Genomic DNA, 20,045 nt, shown 5'->3' with positions numbered 1-20,045 from the left:
CTGCAGCATCATAGCATCTGTATGTGTGCCTCAGTGGAGGGGGGTGCAGGGGCGCCCCACAAGGACCAGAGGGCCTTGTCCTTTCGGACCTAAGGGGTAGGAGAGAAAGGAGGCAGGTGACCCGAGGGCGTAGGGGAACCACCAGGGCCCTGACTTTGGCCTGGAGGGTGTGGGCTGAGACGGGCTGCAGCTCCTACCTCACTTTTGCTCCCACATGGATGTCAGTGTGGGTATGTGCCCAGGAAGCACAGCTCAGCTGCACGGAGCCAGCCTGGGGACAGACTTAGGTCTCGTTGGGCTCCACCAGGTGCAGGCAGGCCCCACCTAGAGGGAAGGGACAGGACCTGGGTGGTCCCACAGTCCCTCCTGCTACTGAAGCCCCAGTGACCCTTGGAGTGGTGCCTTTGTCTGTGTACCTTGGTCACAGGGGCCACCCACTGCTTTGGTTTGTAGTCTGGGGTGGACCCCCAGGCAGGGGCCAGGTGGAGACACAGGCCTCACTAGTTTCTGGCCAACTCTCATCAAACAGGCTGGCCCCAGAGACACCCTGGCCTGTGGGTTTGCACAGACAGACAGTGTCCACCAGCACCAAGTTGGATTTGAAGAGGTTTTGTCCCCTTCCTCAGGGTTACCACCTGGCTCCTTCAGAACCCTGAGGGGCGGGCCTAACCTGGGTCACCTCCCCCACTGGCTGGTTCCACCTCCCTGCCCCGCACTGCATGTCCAGGTCTTCCCACCAGCGCTGCCACACTGGGCAAGGCAAGGCCAGAAACTGTTACTGTGTGACTGTTCTCAGGGAAGTGGGGCCTGGGATCCAGCTGGGTCCAGGCCACCCCCAGTGTCTTCACGTGCCATGGAGCTGGTTAGTTGGGGTCCGAGGGCCTCTATTGCGACTTGAGTTTTTTGGGAGGAGGGTCAGAGCCCAGAATGGCCAGCAGGTGGCGCCATCGGCCCACCTGCTCCACCAGGGTAGCGGGTAGACTTGCAGGGGACTGGTTAGTGAGTCTCACCCTAAAGAGTGAATCTGGATCAAAACCAAAGAAGAAGGAGTGAGGCTAGCAGGGTGCAGAGATGGCCACATGGCCAAGGAGGAGGATGAGACAGTTTCAGAAGGAAGTCGGGGTGGATGGGAAGTCCCAGCCTGGTCAAGAGTCAGCTGTCCTTGTCCCCTGGTGGCCAGGCAAGTTGGAGCCCTGGGCGTGGGATGGTCTCCTGCTGGATGCCTCACACTGTGACTTCTGACCAACTCTGGTTCCTGGGACAGGAAGGGGAAGACCCGCAAGGACTTGGCCACTGGGACCAGGCAGATATCTAACCGGGTGTAGACCCTGCGTGGGGCTCAGACGTCCTCCACTTCATTTGGCTCCCTTTCTGCAGAAGCAGCTGAGCCAGGAACCTGCTGTGACCTCAGCTGTGTGACCTCGTCTACAGGAACTCACCTGCTCCCTCTGACACCCCTGGGCCTCAGTTTTCTGGTCTGCGGAATGGGGATGCAGATATAAGGAGCTGATGCTTATAAAGTGCCTATTCTGTGTGCATCAACAGCCGCAGGCTTGGGCAGAGCTGGGTCTGGGTCAATGGGAGTGGGGTCCTCACCTCGCTGCTAATTCAGTCACTTCCTCACACTGTTGGTCCCTCCTTTGGGACACTTGTATGGCTCCTTATTGAGCCCAGCTTGGGGGGCAGCCCTATACACACTCTCTTGGTTCCCCTGCTCATCTCCCATCCTCCCCTAGCCCCACCCAGCAGCCAGGTGGTCAGGTTGGCCAGCTGGTCTGTGTCCCTCTGCTGAGAGACCAGCTTCACTGGACACACCTTGCTTGGGCAGCTGCTGTGCCCTCAAGCCCAGCTCAGGAATACCTGTCCAGAGAAGGAAGGAGGGGCATGGTGGGTCAGCTTGCAGCACTTGATTGTTGCCAAGGTGGTCTCGCTGTGTGACCCCCTCCTCCCGAATCTCCAGGGCATGGAGTCTTCCAAGCATGGCAGTATACCTGGCTGGGTGCACTGCTACCCTGGGACTAGGTGTGGTCTGCTCCCAGCAGAGCCTTTCCTGGAACCCTCGATCCCCTGGCACATCCTATGGAGGGAGCAGGTGCTTCTCATCATCTGAGGATGGCTGAGGAGCCAGTGAGGCTGAGATGCCAACCTGGAGGTGGCGTGGGGAGACACAGATGGCTGGGGACCTTGGGTCAGCTTAGCTGTCGGGCCTGGGTCCTTGACTGAGTAGGCACTTTGTGGGGCGTGGAGCAGAGGTGTGCACTGCTGCCCCTGGTGGGAAAGTGGGGGTAGAATGGGGGGTGGGCTGCTGCAGTTCTGGCCCCAGGTGTGGGGTTGGACTGGCCCAGCTCTCCCCTTCCCTACAGCCCCTTAGGGCGCAGCTCTCCCTGGGGACAAACCTGGAGAACAGGTTCCTCTAGCTGGTGGTGCTGCTGGGCTGGGATCACACCTTACCCGCCAGGCAGCTGACTTCTGAGGGTAGCCCCCCAGAACTGAGTTGGGACTCCCACCAGCCCCTGGGGCAGAGGCCTCCCCAACCCCCTCGACCCCCTGTCACAGGACCCAGAGCAGTGCCCAGCCTGGGGCTTGTTGGGAGAGGGGACAGGACAGGGGCTGCCTGGGGCTTGAGCTGGCCTGGGAAGTAATGTCGAGAGATTTTGGGGCACAGGTGCTGGCCAGGGGCTCTGCCAGTGGACAGGGCCAATATGATTACTGGCTCAATGGGGTGCTTGGATTCCGGGGCCCTGGGCCTCTGTCAGGCTTCAAGGGGGAATGGGGCAGGAATCTGGAGCTTGAGGGGCCAAGGTGGGAAGTGGTACCATCCTTGTGGCAGAGCTGCGACTGAGCTCGGAGAGGCCATGTCTAGTCCAAGGCAAGTGCAAGGTGAACCCCAAATCTGCCTGGTCCCACATTTGGATCTTGATGGTTTTTCCTGATGCTGGGGAGAAAGTGGAGGTGTGAGTGCAGCCATCATCCTAGGGTTGAGCTGGTTGATAACTAGGGCCTGGACACTAAGGGCCCAAGGAAAAGATCTGGGAGGACTTCCTGGAGGAAGAGGTTTTGCACTGGCATGTAAGAGAGGGGCTCCACCCAGACCAGAGGCCATTCTTCCAACCTCTCAGGGGGAAAAGGGAGGACCCTGCAAGGTGGGGAACCCACAAGGCGGAGGATCCGTGGGCATCAGGCAAGGCCAGGGAGGCCTAAAGAGGGTGGCCTGAGAAAGGCCCCTGGCTGGGCACAGGTCACCCACACACACTCCCGTGACTCCAGCCCGGGGAGCGGCATCCACTAGGGGTGCCACGTGTGGACAGTCTCAGGGAGGTCAGTCCTGTCTTGGGAGCTCATCTGCTGTAGGCTCCCTGAAGTCCCCCCGACCCCATGTCACTGTCTCCATCACAGTGTCCTCCTAACAGGGCGGGCACTGGGGCTGCCACCTCTGCGCTGTAGGTGTGAGCTCAGCAGGTCCTCACCACCCTGGGCCTCAGGATCCTCACCTGCCAAATGGGGGATAGGAAGTCTTACCCACCACGGGCTCCACGTGTGTCCAGTGTGGGCGGCGTGGGGCAGACTAAGGGTTGAGGCTCGCTGTGGTTCCTCTTGTGAGCAGCCTGGGGCTGGGTGGCTCAGGGTTTGCAGGGAGGTGGGGCAGCAGGTGGTAAAGGCCTCAGGGGTTTGCAGGCTTCTCAGCAGCAGAAATGCTTTGTCTCTGACTCCAGTGGTGGTGCTGAGAGGGCAAGTCCAGAGGATATCTCCTATCTGGCCCCCTTGTCTGTTGGCAGTGGGCGCCTGGTGGGCAGCAGCGCTTGGAGGTCTGTGTGAACCAAGCTGCGAGGCCAGGGAGAGTGGATGCGGCTGGATGCGCAGCGGGCACGGTCCCCAGCTCGTGCTCATCGGGAAGGGAGGCCGTGGCCCATCTCGCCATCCCCCTGCTGGCCAGGGCTCCGGAGGGAACCGCGGTGCGCTGGTTTGGACCTCCAAGTCCACTTGGTTCTGAATTTGGGTTTGGGGCATGGGCTGTCCTGACTCACAGTGGCTGGTAGCTGCCAACGACCAGCTCTTCTCACAGCCCCTCTGCAGCCTTGAGGCTGCGCTGAGCACCCCCAAGGAGGGATGTTTATTTTTGAAGTAGAAGAGCAGAGGCTACTGAAGGCCCGCAGCCTCCTCACCTGGGGTGTGAGGGTCGGGAAGCGACCATGGCCTGGGGGCTGTGAGCGTGCTCCGCAAGGGCTCCCCAGGCAGGACACAGGAGTGTGGTCTGGTGGCTTCTCTTGTGAGCACCCGGCGAGGCATTGTGCAGACAGAGTGGCTTCTGTCTGGTGGAGGCCAGGGATCAGGAGCTGAGTCCCTCACAGGAGGCTCTGGGTGCCCTGAGCATCCGCAGGCTCCCTGATGTGGCCTGTCTGGGGGCTGTAAAATGACAGTTTACAGTGGAACCTGCCAAGACCCGTCCCCAAGACCAGGCTGAGGGGGATCCCCACGAGATGTCTTTAGTGTTCTCCCCCTGTGCAAATCTTCCCTTGCATTTGGGAGCTGTGGCTGCGTCCTCACTGCCCAGTGCCACCCAGTGCCCTCTTGACTGACTGGCGCACAGCTGGCCAATCGTGTTCATCCTACCCGGTACCCCCAGGGTGCGCTCTGGTGGTGTTCAGTGCCCATCTTTGGTTCTAGTTATTTTTCAGAATGCATAGTGTGTTCTGTTGCAATCACCTTAAAAGCTTTTAAATACAATTTTAAAGACTATACTCCATTTATAATTATTACAAAATATTGGCTGTATTCCCTGTGTTGTACAATGTATCCGTGTAGACTGTCTTGCACTGAATAACTTGTACCTCCCAGTCCTCTGTCCCCATGTGATCCCTCCTCCCAACTAGTAACCACGAGTTTGTTTTCTATATACTTAGTATAATCTCCAAGTCCATCCATGTTGCTGCAAATGGCACTATTTCATTCTTTTTATGGCTGAATAATATTCTGTTGTATATGTGTAGCATGCATGCATGCATGCTCAGTCACTTTAGTTGTGTCTGACTCTTTGCAGTCCTATGAACTGTAGCCTGCCAGGCTCCCCTGTCCATGGGATTCTCCAGGCAAGAAGTGGAATGGATTGCCATGCCCTCCTCTAGGCCATCTTCCTGACCCAGGAATCTCACTCCTATCTCCTGCATTACAGGCAGATTCTTTACCCCTGAGCCACCAGGGAAGCCCATATATGTACCACATCTTCTTTATCCATTCATCTGTTGATGGACATGATGGATACAGATTGCTTCGACATTTTGTGTTGTAATTACTTTTTAAAATTTATTTTTAATAAATAATTGGTTTACAATGCTGTATTGGTTTCTGTTGTACAACAAGGTGAATCAGCTTTAAGTATACATTTATCCTCTCTTGAGGGTCCTTCCCACCCCCTGCAATTACTTTGGATTCATATCTATATTAGGGGTGCAGAGGGTTTTGGTCTCTGTATCCCTTTCCACTCTGAACAATTGTTGGGGACCCCAAAGAGGCAGAGCTGGTGAGAGCTGGCTGTGAGCTCTTCAGTAATTCTGTGAGTTGGTTGGTAAACATAGTCATTATTAAAATCAAATTATGAAAATGAATAACCAAAGAGGTCCTAATGTACATCACAGGAAACTCTGCTCAGTGTTATGTGGCAGCGTGGATGGGAGGGGAGTCTGGGGGAGAATGGATCCTGGGGGAGAATGGATACATGTGCTTGTATGGCTGAGTCCCTTTGCTCTCCACCTGAAACTTTATAGTCAGAGCTATGGTTTTTCCAGTAGTCATGTACAGATGTGAGAGTTGGACCATAAGGAAGGCTGAGTGCCAAAGAATTGATGCTTTTGAATTGTGGTGCTGGAGAAGTCTCTTGAGAGTCCCTTGGACAGCAAGGAGATCAACCCAGTCAATCCTAAAGGAAATTAACCCTGAATATTCACTGGGAGGACTGATATTGAAGCTGAAGCTCTAATACTTGGCTACCTGATGCAAAGAGCTAACTCATTGGAAAAGACCCTGATGCTGGGAACGATTGAAGGCAGGAGGAGACAGGGGTGACAGAGGACGAGATGTTGGATGGTATCACTGACTCAATGGACAGGAGTTTGAGCAAACTCCAGGAGATGGTGAAGGACAGGGAAGCCTGGCGTGCTGCAGTTCATGGGGTTACAAAGAGTAGGACAGGACTTAGCGACTGAACAACCACAACAACATGTATGCCTCAGTCCCTTCACTGTCCACTTGAAATTTCACAATGTTGTTAATTGGTTATAGTCTGATACAAAATAAAATGTTAAAAATGAAAAAAAATCAAATTATATAAACCATATAAGTTATATAAAAACACAAGCAATCAACACTCAAAATTTAGCACTTCCTAATTATTCACTTCTTACTATAGATAGGATCTGTGTCTGTTCCATCTAAGGACTGGCAATCCCAGGGGACGGAATGTGCCCATTTCTTCCCAGCTCCTTGCTCCTGAATCTCACGGTCGTAGCTTGAAATTGGCCGAGGCAGGCACACTTAGAGCACAGACATCAGCGAGCATGACCCGCAGGGCTTTCCTCCCCAGAGAGCTGGTGGTCAGGCTTGACCTGCACACCCTGGGTTATGAGCTTCTGACAGTTTCCACAAAGAACATAAAAGAGGTCGTTTAAAACAATAGCTATGGGGGACTTCCTGCGTGGTCCAGTGGTTAAGAATCTGCCTTGCAGTGCATGGGGATGTGGGTTCGATCCCTGGTCAGGGAACTAGGATCCCTCATGCTGCGGGGGCAGCTAAGCCTGTGCACTGTGATTGGAAGCCCCTGCATACCGGATGGAAGACCCAGCACAGCAAAAAAAAAAAAAAGAAAAGTTCTGGATGGAGTCTTACTAAAAATAACAATCAACACATTGCATGTTAATATAAATAACATTTTATGAAATAACTACGGCTTTTCCAAACAAAAAATTCAGCAAGAAGAGTGACATTTTTTACATTGCTGCAAATCTCTGTAATGTTTGGGTAGAGAAGAGAAGACAGCTCCATCTGCCCTACTGGTTGTGGTAAAGAATTCGAAGAAATCTTCTGATTCAGGTGTGTGCATGCTAGTTCACTTCAGTTCAGTTCAGTTCAGTTGCTCAGTCGTGTCCAACTCTTTGGGGCCCCAAGGACTGTAGCCCACCAGGTTCCTCTGTCCATGGGATTCCCCAGGCAGGAATACTAGAGTGAGTAGCCATTTCCTGCTCCAAGGGATCTTCCCGACCCAGGGATTGAACCCACGTCTCCTGCATTGGCAGGTGGATTCTTTACCAACTGTTCTACAGGGGAAGCCCAAGTAATGGTGGGTATTCTTCAATGAGTTGCCAAAACGGAACCAATGAGAGCTTCTTTAAGAAGTTGAGATGTGAAAGCTGCAACCAAGGGGAACTTCTCTGGTGGTCCAGTGTTTAAGAATCCGCCTGCCAATGGAGGGGACATGGGTTTGATCCCGGTCAGAGAACTAAGATCCCACATGCAGCAGGGCAACTAAGCCACAACACAGGATCCCTCGTGCCACAACTAAGACCTGATGCAGCCAAGCAGATAAATAAATACATTTTTAAAAAGTTGTAGCTGAATCAGTGGCCATCAGGGATTCTATTCCACCAACACCCACTGGTCCGGTTTTCGCTTGCAAAGGATCTTCACCATGATTTTGGACTATCTTGCTTTGGTCATTTGGGAAATACTCATTTTCTGGATTTTCCAAGTGTTGACACATTTCATTAGATCATATTAACACCACCAATCTCATGAGAAAAAGCCATCACTGATGGGAAGCTGTCAGACCCACAGAGGTGGGTACGAGTTCTCCCCAAAAGCTGATGTTCACTTAAGCTCTGACTTTTTAGCGTTGGCGGCAGCTCTTGTCATTTCATTTCTTTTCCTCTGAAGTGGCGGACTCACTCCATTTGTTTTTGAGAGCAGCTGGTAGATGTCTGCACACCCATACGGCAGGGCCAGCTGTTCTTCCGGGTAAAACGCCGTGTCTGTGGGCTGCATCCGTGGCCGGTTCAGGGGCGGCAGCTTTGCGAGCACGTGGGAGCCCCTCGTCGTCGTCTTGAACAGAAAACTAGAAAGATGCGAACCCAGAGCTGAGGTTTCACGGGATGCATCCTTCTTACTGCTTTGTTGAGGACGTGCTCAGGGAGACAGGCTTTCATTTGTTCAATCCTGAGCACGTGGTGATGCAGGGCATGAGGATGTGGCCCCGCAGCCTTGATCTGTGCAGAGCAAGTGCTACCCCCTGCCCCTGTTGGTGCACACATCTGAGTGGGGAAGGAGAAGGAATCGTGAGAACAGTTCTGACCTTGTGGCCCCCTGAAAGGTTCCGGGCACCCTGGGGTTCCGTGGGCTGCACTTTGGGAAGCAGCGCTCAGGGGCATGGCCTTGGTCGGCCGCCCCTCTGATCTCCGCTCCTTCGCTTGACGCTGTGCTCTCACTCACCGTGCACGTCTCTCCCATGAGACGTCTCTCTTTTTCCCTCTGATGTTGTTTCCCAAGTGTGTGACTTCCAGCACCCAGGTCCCTTGGGGCCTGGAGGGGTTTTCTCTGTGGCAGAGCGGCTGGGTCCCAGGCTGCACACACGGGCCCTGGCTGAGTGATCTCCGCTCGTACTCAGGACTTGCCCTCAACTGAAGCCCTTCCCTCCTTTCCCGGGCGTGGGTCCTGTTGTTCCATGAAGCCCCTGGACCCAGATGTGTGGGTATGTTACCTGGTCACTCCTACCTAGCCTCGGGGTCAGGGCACAGGCCCAGATAGGCTGGAGGGTGGCCAGCCAAGCCCATATGTGCAGACGGCAATGCCCACACCCAGACCAGCAGACTCCCCTGCCTACAGTGGCCAATGCCCAGCCTTGAGGCTGGGTTGAAGTGGCTGCCAAGGAGCAGTTCCTGGTGCGTCAACAGCAGCCCCTACCTTCCCGCCCTGTCCTGGCTGGCCTCTGAGGGACAGGGGTCCAGTGGGCCTTGTGACCCCGTCCCCACCTACTCAGCCTGATTCTTAATGATGTCATGCTGACTGCACACCCGTGGGCAGCGGCCGGTTCCCAGGCCTGTCGCTGGCATCTGGGCTGGGGTCTGGGCAGAGGCTGGAGGTCTGAGTTGGGAGGTGTCCCCTCCTTAGCTGGGGGTCAGCCTGTGAGAGGAGGAAGGGCCGACCCACGGGGGTTGGGGTGGCTGGAATGAGGGGCACCACCAGGGTCCTGGCATAGCTCGGGGGCAGGGCCGGCAGCGAGAGCTCACGGCGCCGGTGCTGACCTCACAGTCCTCTGCGGCCTCGCCTCGGCGCGCAGTGGGAGCTGCTGCCTAATTAGGTTCTGCTGTGCCAACCCGAGCCCCACGCCCGGCCCCGCTCCGGCAGACGTGTCCGGGCACGGCTCCTGGGCTCCCGCCGCGGCAGGAAGCATAGGCCTGCTCGGATCCCCGGCAGCAGCCGGCACGGTGGCCGGAGCGGTGCCTGCCTCTTGGGCTGTGTGGCCAAGGGGCCGTGGGGGTCCAGTCGCCTCGGAGAAGCTACCTGCAGGTGAGCCGGGGGTCCAGGCCATGGTAAGGGGGGCCCAGGATGGGAGGTAGGCCTGTGGAGGGCAAGGGTGGGCCCAGTCTGGCTGGGGTGGATGAGGCCTTTGGGCTGGACGGAGGGCTGTGTGGCATTCCCCCTGTGCTCGTGGGATGAGTAGGACCCTGGGGAACTCCTGGGTGAGCAGGGCAGGATGAGCAAGGCTGGGGTGGGGGACCCTGGCGGTTGAGTCTAGGGAGTGGCAGCCTATTCTGCGGGGGCTGCTGCTGATCTTGGGGTGGGGCAAGAGAAGAGACTGTGGGGGGGGGATTGTAGCCTGCCGGAGTGGAGGAGGGGCCCTTCTTCCCGGGGGGGGACTGGAGAAGGGACACAAAGTAGGGCTGCTCTGAGGGGCCCTTGAGGGGGGTGCTGCCCCCACCCCCAGCTGTTTTCTCCCCCTTGGGCAGAGCGTGGCTCCCAGGGTCTCAGGGCCTAGGTGTCCCGATGTCCCTCCCAGGGCCAGGCCTCAGAAACTCTGTCCTGTGCACATCAGGAGAGCTCCAGAGCCCAGTGGCCGAGGCCCCCATCAGGCCTCTGTGGTCTCTCTGTGCCCCCAGGGAGGAGGCTCAGAGGAGGGAGTGGGCACTGAGGAAGCCTATGGAAGGACATGGCCTGGCGAGTGAGGAGCTGGGTAGATGCGGGGGAGGTGGGGGGGGGGGCGCACAGGGGCCTAAACAGAGGCTCGGGGCGCGACAGAGCCTATGTGGAGGCTGCAAGGAGGCCGGGTGGGGCCGGGGTGGTGAGAACCCGGTCAGCCAGCCCAGGGGCAGGGGGCATCCTGAGAGGCTAGCACGACCTTGAGCCACTGCCCAGACCGAGTAGTGGCTGGGAGGGCCCGAGACCAGAGACCTGGGGGTGACAGTGCAGTGGGACCTGAGGGCCGGAGAAAGGGCGGAGGGGGGCCTAGCTGTGCCTTGGGCTCCCCCTGTGGTCTGTGGGGCCCCTGCGTGGCCAGGGCATCCAGCACCATCACAGCAGAAGGGGCAGTCTGGTTTCTGTAAAAACATCCCCTGTTTTGCCTTTGAAATTTATCGAGCTGTGGGACAAGTCCCAGCAGAGAGATGCAGTCGCACTTGGGTGATGAGGCCATTGATATGGTCCCGGCCTCTGGTTACACCTGTGCGTGTACGTGCGTGCTCAGCGTGTCCGCCTCTGTGCGACCCGGTGGACTGTAGCCCTCCAGGCTCCTCTGTCCATGGGATTTTCCAGGCAAGAATCCTGGAGTGAGTTGCCATTTCCTTCTCCAGGGGATCTTCCCCTGCCCCAGGGATCAGACCCGATCTCCTGCATCTCCTGCACTGGCAGGTGGATTCTTTACCACTGAGCCCCCTGGGAAGACCTTGGCTGCACCGGCTCCTCCCCCAAAGCCTTGATACTCCGGGCGGGTGGGGTCACCCTCCTGCCTGACTCCCGCCAGGCTGCCCTGCACGCTGCCCTGGACAGGGAGTGGGGCTGGACTGCCGTTCAGCTGCCTTCTGCCCTCCTGCCCCAGGATTAACCTGGACAGCTGGACAGGCCTCGCCCCACCAGCCCCGTGGCCCCTGCCTCTTGAGGTGTGGTGAGGGGCAGGCCCAGATTCCATCTGGGCAGGGGACACGGTGGGGGCCCTCGGGCAGAGGGACCTCAGTGCAGCCCTTCCCTGCCTCCTGCAGATGGCCGGCCTCAGCTACTAATCCAGGCCAGCCCTTCCTCTCACCTGCTGCCCCACTGCTGAGAGTCAAGGTCCCTCTGCAATGGCGCCCTCGCCCGAGGACCTGGGCCCTGATCTGGAGAACAGACGGTCTTTCCTGAGCACCAACATCGTGCCTGTGGGTGAGTGCAGTCTCCAGCCAGACGGTGATGTGGCTCTTAGCTCGCCCGGCAGGTGTGATGTCCTGGCCCCACCTGGGGAAAGGGTTAGGCCCGCTCCTCTGGAACGGTGGGGGGTGTCGTGGGCTGCCAGGAGTGGGACCTCTTCTGGGACAGGGGAAGCAGCACAAGACTTATTAGGAAGACAGCTTGGGGGCTGCCATCTCTCTCTCCGGCTCCGTCTGGCTCGGTCAGACCCCTGTGAGCCCTGCGCTGGCTTGGGGGGTCCTCAGCTGGTCTGGGCCTTCTATGACCATGTGCCGTGCCTCCAGTCCTGGCCCTTGGTGTGCATTTCCTGGTGTTCTGTGGCCTGTTGGCTGGGACACTTGTGACCTCGGAAGTGGGTTGTGTGGGCTGAAGAGCCCGCTGTCGTCTCGATTTTAAAAACCACGGGAGTCTAGTGTCCAGACTGGAAAGTACACAGACCTCATGGGTGGAGCTGGGTGCAGTCATGCAGCTGGAATCATGGTCTCCACCTGCCCCCACACCCTGGCTCTTCGCTCTTCTCATGTCCATCACCCAACATCTGTCTGCTGCATCTCGACTTCTAACTTTCGGAATCAGGGAGGTGTGTGGGTGGACCTGGCCAGGTGTGAGCCCTTGCCTGAGGGGAGGGTGGGCACCTGGCAGTGCCCTGCTCCTCCCTGGGCCTCCTAGGTTCCACATCCCGCCAGACAGACCATGCCCGCAGCCCTCCATGTGGCAGACTTACAGGGAGGTGGGGGGCTTGTCCCTTCCCCACCCAGGGCAGTTGGCTGCTGTCTGCCCCGAGGTCCAGCATGCTGGGCTGAGATGAGGTTGCCACAGCGTGTGTGCCCCTCCCTGCTCTGGGCCTGCCAGCCCCGAGCCAGGAGCTGCAGGATGAGGGGGGCTGAGCCCACCTGGGAGGGGGGTGGGTGGGTCGCGGGGGCAGTACTCTGGGGCCCGGCACACTGCATCTCGGCAGTGTTTCCTTCTCAGGTGTGTGGTTGGCCTGGTGCCCGGGGGCGGTCTCTCACCCACCCAGAGGGAGAGACTCTAGGGTGCAGATTTCTGGCTGGTTGGCTGGGCCCTCTGCTGTGCAGCGTGTCTGTCTCTGCCTGTTGTTGGGGGGCGGGGGGCTCTTCCTGGCGCCTCCTTGGCAGCTCAGGGGACCCTGGCTCTCCTGGGATGTCCTGGGTGGGGGTCTGCATGGTGCCTGGCTAGCACCAGGCTGTGGGCATGATGACGGGTTTATGTCTCAGTAGGGCATGCCTGTGTGTGCTCGTGCAGATGAGGGCCTGCTCTTCCTGGGGGGCCATGCCCCCAGCAGAGTGCATGGAGCTGAGAGTGTGTGCACACCTGTGGGCGTTACGCTCCCTGTCTCCCCCCTCCTGGGCCCCAAGGGAGCCACCCACCTCATTCCTCCACATTCCCTGGATGCGCCCAGACAAGCCTTCTCCGCCTGAGGGGGTGTCTGCTTGGAGGCACGTGGTCCCCTGCCTGGGCTCAGGGCCTGCCTTTCACCTCAGTCTGGGATGGACATCCAAGGAAGGGGTGCTTGGACAGGGGAGTGGAGGGGAGGGGAGGCCTCTGGGCCCCTGGCAGTTCTGGCTGTTGGGAGGGGCTGTGATGTTGAGGAAAGGGGGCCACACCCTCAGACTGATGCCCCTCCCCCTGCTCCAGCCCCCACCCCCATGCTTTCCTGTCTCCCCCATGCCTGGCTCGCTGATGCTGACGTCAGGCTAGGTCCTGTGCTGGGTGTGGGGCAGAAGGCAGGGCTGGTAGGCTTGGGCGGGGGCCTGATCTGGCCTGGAAGTCCTTCCAGACTGTCCTGAGGCAGCCCTGGTGAGCACCGGAGGGTAGGGGCGGCCCATGGGCTGGGTGACAGGCTCAGAGCTGGCGAGGCAGGCCAGTGTGTCCTGAAGGCTGTCTGGGATGGTCAGGAGGCTCCTTCTTGCCTTGGACTGAAGCATGTCTGGGCTCCTGCGGGCCACAGAGGTTGCCCTGGCCAGGCCAGTTCTGTCCCCAAGTGGAAACCAGTGTGGTGGGTGGGGCAGAGGCACCCAGGAAGTGGGGGCCTGGGGGCTGCTCTGGAGTCCTGGTCGCTTGGGCTGTGGGGCCAGCGACACACCTGGTTCCCCGTCGGTGCCACCCACACTGGACTTGTGTCCATGGTGTCCACGATGGGGGCAGGCCCTGCTCCAGTCTGGGCAGTGCGTGTGGCAGGCTCTCATCTCGGCCTAGGGCTCTTGGCCCAGAGCAGACCACACGCACCAACTCTTACTGGGCCTGGGCGGGTGGACAGGGTGGGGCCAGGCCCCACCCCCACAGCGTGGTCTCCTACCTAGGTTCTCCTGCATTTAGAGTTACTTAATCCCATGCAACAGGCAGGACAGTGCAAATGAGCTGCCCTGAGGTTATGGATCTGGGGGTGCCGTGGGAGGGGCTCGAAGCGTGAGTCTGGCCCCCCTTCACCCTAGGGCTTGCAGTGCTTGGGCAGTGGAGTGAGTGTCCTTGCTGACCTCGGGCAGAGGGTCTGTGGCGGCTGTGGCCTCTGGGCCATGAGGCTGGTGGTGGGGACTGGAGTGAGTCTATATGGCAGGAGGGTGAACTATGAGTCTATATGGCAGGAGGGCTTCGAAGTGTGTTCAGACTGCCTGCTTTACCTGGGAGTTGGTTCCCCCTGTGCTGGCCTTGCTGTGTTTCTTTTCTGCTGAGGGAGGAAGCAGGACTTGCTGGAGGAGATGGTCTGGAGGCTCAGAACACAGCCTTCCCTGAACCTCTGTGTGCAGGCTCTAGCTGCTGTAGGTCACCACCTGTGCCTCTCGCTGTCCTGCTCCCTTCTGTCGAGCCCTGCCCTGGGAGCCTAGACTTGTGGCTCCCTTCTAACCTTCGCATCTTCTTCCAGAGCATGAATCTTCCCGGCTGCCTCACTCTGGTGGACGCGGTGCCTCGGCCGTCACCGAGCACCTAGTGAGCCTGTGATCGCTGGCAGTTATGCGGCATCTCAGTCTGCACCTCTGGTTGTTTCCTTGGAGGCGCCATGGTCTTGGCATTTGATGTGCGTCAAGCTCTTTGAAGCTCCCGCCTTCAGCTTCCTGGGCAGCCTTGGCATCTGCTGCTCTTGTTCCGGCCTCCCCAGCCACTTTTCCTTGCTTGGTGCGGGGCCATGGGCTTTTTTGGAGGAGGCAGGACTCATGGACTCACCTTCAGGACGATCTGCATCTGGGCAAAGTGACTGTGGCTCCTTGGACAATAGCAGCTTTGGGCTCCTTCATTCTCTGGACACCCCTGGGGGCCTCTGGGCAGGGGTGCACTCCCCTCATGAAGAGTCCTTATCCTCAGGAATCCAGAATGCAGCCTGGTTTAGAGAAGCAAAACCAAACCCTGCCTGTGAGTAGACGACGTAGACATTATAAAGTCCAAGTACTGTGAGCTCATCCGCTTCCCTCAGGTGCTCACTCGTGGCCTATTAACTCTTCATTTACACACAGTTTCTAACAGGTGGCCCAGAGGGTGAGCAGGCCAATTGGACTCCCCAGTCTTGGAGTGTGTGGTGAAGGTATTTCCTCTAGTAAATGCCCCACCCAAGCAAGTGGAGGAGCCCTCGACTGCAGGGTTTCCTGGCCGGGTGGACAGGGGGAGAGAACCTTTCTGATCATGTCCTCTGATCCTGTAGGCCGCTCTTCCTGGTGCCACGTGCACTGACGCTTCTTGTCATCATGAATCCTGGGCTGGTTGTGTGGATGAAGCCATGAGTTGTTTTGGTCCTGGGCATCCACCCAGGGCCTGGGTGTAGAGGGATACCCCAGCCTCCACACCTGGGGTGGAATGGGGGTCCCCCATGCTCAGAGCTTCTGCACAGGGGAAATTTCTTCTGACAAGTGTGGGGCCTGCAGCTCCTAACCACCCGTGCACCAGAAACCCAGCACACGTCAGAGCTGGGCCGGGCTCTGGGACAGAGACCTGGCTGTGATGGCGGATGGGGAGGCAGATGCCCCCAGACCATCCCGCTGGGTCTACGGGGGGGCGGGCACCCCAGGGCAGTGCGGAACCGGGGGCCGGACCACTGAACTCTGATCAGGATAAGGGAAGGGGCCGCGGCTTTAGAAGCAGGGGATGGAGCGGCTGGTCCAGTGTCTGGGGCCAGTGGATAGTTGGGGGCTGCAGCCAGTAGCCTGGGAGCTGCTTCCTGTGGGAGGAAACCTGGTCTTAGGGGTTTCCAGAGTGAGGCCAGGGGAGCAGGGGGCCTCATGCACTGGACACAGGACACGGCTGAGTTGACCAGTGCTGGTGGCTCACTCTCCAAGCACCGTACCAACCATCCTGGCCAGGGGAAGCCAGCCATGCTAGTAGCAAGCTCAGCAGAAGTCGTTTGGGTTTTGCTGAGGCCAGAGGGTGTATGAATGTGTTTGTGAGGTGAGGGGTGTTAGGGGTAGCAGGTGGGGAGCTCTCTGCAGGGACTGGTGAGGGAGCTGGTCCAATCTCTCCTGAGTTTGGCTAGATGAGGAGGGTTGGGGCCAGGAAGGACACCCTTCAGGTGGGAGTGGCTGTGGGGGTGAGGGGAGTGAAGTCCTGCTTGGCCCCTCCCAGGACCTACCCCGGAGGACAGTGCCCAGGGCTTCTGTCCTCCCACTGAGCTGGGCAGCCATGTGGGCAGGGGACAGGTAGCTCTCAGTGTGTGCGGGCACAGGACTCCAGACCCAAGCCGGTGGGAGAGGGAGCATGTAGTCCAGACCTGGCCCCTGGATGACAGCTTCGGGGTCTGCTTTCCACCCAGCTGGCCACGAGGCGGGCACCTGGGCAGCAGCAGGGTGCCACTCTGCCAGTTCAGAACCCCTGCTCTCTGAGCATGGTTGCCCACCTCAGAGACTTGAGGTCCACTCTCCACTCCCACCAGGGGTCACCCCACTCAAGATGCCCAGGTCCCCCTCCTGGCCAGGTGCACCATGGACCTCCCAAGGCCAGTCAGATGGCTCTGCCTGAATCTCAGACTTGTCAGCTTGAGAATTTGATGTCAGCTCAGTTTGAGAGGACAGGACCGCCCCCAAGGTCCAGGAGCCCAAGTCCTGCTCCTCAATGTCTCGGGTCCCCACACTTTTCTCCATGCCCATGGCCCTGCCTGTCTGAACCACCTGGGTGTCCATGTCTGCCTAACAAGACCTGCAGCCAGACCTCTTGTTGCACAGCCTCCCATCTCCCCTCTCCTGCCCCCTCCCCACTAACCACCTGTCTTACTTATCTTCTGGACCTGACCCGAGAACACCCCCTCACTTTTGTCTCTAAGACCCTCTGTGATCTGGCCCCTGCATCCCTTTCCTATCTCGCACCTCCCAGCCCTTCTCCCTCTGCTCAGCCCCTCCACTCTGAGGATCTCTACTGCTGTGCTCCATCCAGGAAGCTGCCTAGGGTCAGCAGTGACAGTTTTCATCAACCAGGGTGCAAGGCGAGTTGGTTGGCTCATGCTGGTCAGTGGGCAGAGGCCTCTAGGGCAGGGGTCTTGGGATGGGGGCCCACTGAATTCCCAGTCATCCCACTGGGCACCCTGGGGACTCACAAAGAATGTCTGTCAGTGGTTACAGGACTGAAGGAACAAACAAATGAGGGAATGAATGAATGGGCTGGCCGCTGCATGGGAGCCATATTTGGTTCATAAGAGTGGTGGGTGGAATAGGCCAGGGGCTTGGGTATGGGGTAAGAAGAGGGGCAGGCCCCAATGTCTCCTGGTCCAGAGACCCCCTTGGGGTGGCCCTGGGGAGGGTCTCTCTGCTAGGACCACCCTCCTGTGCTCTGGCCACTCTCTCTCTGTCCCTCCCCACTATCCAAGGCACACTCCCCTCCCCGACCCATCTCCCTCCTTGTCACCCAGGTCCTTCCCTGCTGCTCCCGGGCCAGTGACCCCCAGCTAGGTGAGAAGGCAGTGGTGGGCACCGAGAGTGGGTTGGGGTGCCTTCAGGGAAGACGGGGAGGGTGCTGTGCTCCTTCACCCTGTCCTGTTCCCCACCCGGGGCAGGAGAGGGCACCTCCAGCCACCCCTGGCTTGGGCAGGTCAAGAACTCTGCCCTCCCCTCCCCAGCCCAGCCCAGCCCCATCCATACCTCCTCCCTGGCCTGCTGACATTCACATCCATGCTGCCGTGAGCTGCAGCCACTGACTGTTTTCTCCCCAGTTGACCTCGGCTCCTGCTCTGGAAGCAGCCCTCTGCCCCACCCCTGCCTATCCACCAGCCTCCCACCCTTCCTGTCCACAGGCAGCTCCCCTGCAGGTCCCAGGACTTGAGAGTCCCTGGTTGGGGGGTTGCTCATGTGCTCTACCTCCTTCATCTAGATGCGGACTGTGCTGCCCGACCCACGGGTTCAGGCTGGCCTGGCCCTGTGGATGGCCACATTATACATGGCTTGGACCAGGCTCCCTGAGTCCTGACCCAGCTCAGGCACCCTCCCTGTCCTGCCGGACCCAGATGTAGGTGCTCACCCTTGCCAATGAAAAAAGCACTTTGGGGGCCAAATACCTGGTCTCTGGTGGGGGAGGCCTGGGGCAGGTGCCTTCCTCTTCCTGCACCTCAGCTCCCTCTCCAAGGAAAAGCAGGGTCAGGAATCGATGAGCAGAGCCTCTAGAGACCTCCAGCCCATCAGAGATCCCCCTGGTCAGCGCCATCTCAGGGCAGCAAAGTTCCCGGGAGGTCTGGGGGCAGCTCAACCACTCCCCTTCCGGTGCCGGGCTGCCCCCTGCGTTGTGTGTAGAGGCGGGAGATGGGTGAGCTGGCTCTGATCCTGGATGTTGTCTTGAGTTCTGATGGAGAACGAGATGTCTTAAGACCAGATGCTGGTGAAAACTGAAACACTTTCTAAATTTAGTGGGTGAGAATTGCACATTTACCCAATTACGCTTATTGATCTGGTGAGCGTGCCCTTGCTCTGCCCATGGCGTGCGCTGTGCCTCTCGCTGCCTCTATGTGTGTGTCTCTGGGCCTCTGCCCTCAGGGGTGACCTTGGGCTCTTGCCTGGACCACCTGCTGCTCCCAGAGCCAGGCAATGCTGCCCATGGGGATGGTTTCCAGGTGCCTGGGGCAGCGGGTCAGTCTGGAGAGCAGATGTGCCTGAGGCCACCTGCAGCCAGAGAGGCTGGTGTGTTTGGGGGAGCAGTGGGCACAGGGTGCCCTGCCTGCAGGGCCCTCATCATCTTGCTGAAGACAGACTGGAAACAAGAGCAAAGCCCCTGTGACATCTCAAGGGAAGTTCTGTGTGGCAGTCCCAGGGGAAGTGAGCCCGGAGGATGAGGGAACCAGGGAAGGCTTCCTGGAGGAGGGGTCTCACTCCAGGCCTTGGGAGCCAAGTGACAGGGATGGAGGCCAGTGGGTGGGGCCCCCTGGGCATCAGGCTGAGCGGCTGAACGGTCTGTGTTGAGTGACAAGAGAGCAGAGTCCCTGAGGGTTTGGAGCCAGAGCAGCCCGCTCAGGCCCATGTAGGAGAAGCAGGGGTGGGGTGCCTTGGAGGGAGGCCCTGAGGCCAGAGGGGGTGATGGGGAGGCCTGCATGGCAGCCAGCCAGGGACACCCGGGTAAGGAAGGGTGGCCAGGGGGGTCTCAGTGGGGGCACAGGTGGGTGAGGGGGGAGCAGGCTGTCCATCCTGGCTGCTGAGGCTGCCCCCAGAGGATCTGGAGGGCATGTCCACACAGACACCACATGCCGAGTGCAGTAGGCGTGTCCACACAGACCCCGCACACTGTGTGTGGCCGGTGCATCCACACACAGACACCCCATGCTTTGTGCGGCCTCCTTGTTTGGAAGCCCGGAGTCCCAGAGCTTCTGTGGTCCTCTTTGGGGATTCTTGGAGTCTCTGGCTCAGGATGGAGCCTTCTTTCAAAGCTTCCAATTTGCATTTAAGTTTTGGCTTCCTGTGCGAGCAAGCCCAGTTTTCCTGTCTCATCGTTTCCTTGGTTTCTGCGTGTCTGGGTGTCTCCGTGTCTCTCTGTCCCTGGGTCCTGGGCTCTCAGTTGTGTCCCCTGGGCATGGAGGGTGCATCTATGTGGGGGGTGGGGGCATGCCCTGACTGCTGCCTCTGTAGCTCTGGATGCATCTCTCTGACTGGAAGATGCATCTCTCTGACTGGAAGTGCATCTCTCTGGGGGGGAGTGGGGGTCGCGGTCTTTGTCTCCAGTTTGCAGCCCAGTGGGAGAGCCTGATGCCTGGGAGAGCCTGAGCAGAGGCTGCCAGAGCCAGGTCAGCCTTGACTAGACGAGCATCCCCAAGTACTTGTCTGGTTGCAGCTCCTAGTGCAGGTGTGTGGGCGGGGCTGGGAGCAGGAGTTCAGCCCTTATCCGGTGCACCGGGAAAGCAGAAATCTCAGGAGATAGGCTGGCCCTGGCCAGTGTCAGCATGCTGTCTCTCAGGGGTCAGCGAGGCCCTGCCTGGGAGGGATCTTGAGGTCCATCCCGCTGTCTGTGGCACATCATGGCACCTACCATGCAGCCTGGGGAAAGTTGAGCCCCTGCAGGCTGCAACAGTCAACGGGTCTTATATTCAGGGAAATTGAGGCCCAGAGAGGGGAGAGGTTGAGCTGAGGTTACATCTGCACCGGTCTGTGGGGAGCCTGGACCCGAGCCTGCATCTTATCTCCTGTCATTACTAGACCAGGGCCGGCAGGTGGGAT

General features: G+C 58.8%; 1 protein-coding gene across 2 annotated transcripts in view; it reads left to right on the top strand.

Annotated features, from left to right (window-relative positions):
- Positions 1-9,412: 9,412 nt before the first annotated feature.
- Positions 9,413-20,045, top strand: part of PLCH2 (phospholipase C eta 2) — a 65,769-nt gene continuing 55,136 nt past the window's right edge. For both annotated transcript variants that reach the window (XM_043924326.1, XM_043924324.1), the window contains exons 1-2: positions 9,413-9,552; positions 11,238-11,397. In XM_043924326.1, coding sequence (XP_043780261.1) covers positions 11,319-11,397 — 79 coding nt within the window. In that variant the 5' untranslated portion in view covers positions 9,413-9,552; positions 11,238-11,318. The remainder of the gene's footprint in view (positions 9,553-11,237; positions 11,398-20,045) is intronic.

This window comes from Cervus elaphus, chromosome 14, assembly GCF_910594005.1.
Source record: "Cervus elaphus chromosome 14, mCerEla1.1, whole genome shotgun sequence".
In the NCBI taxonomy this organism is placed as follows: Eukaryota; Metazoa; Chordata; class Mammalia; order Artiodactyla; family Cervidae; genus Cervus; species Cervus elaphus.
This window is presented reverse-complemented; position numbering and strand designations above follow the sequence as displayed.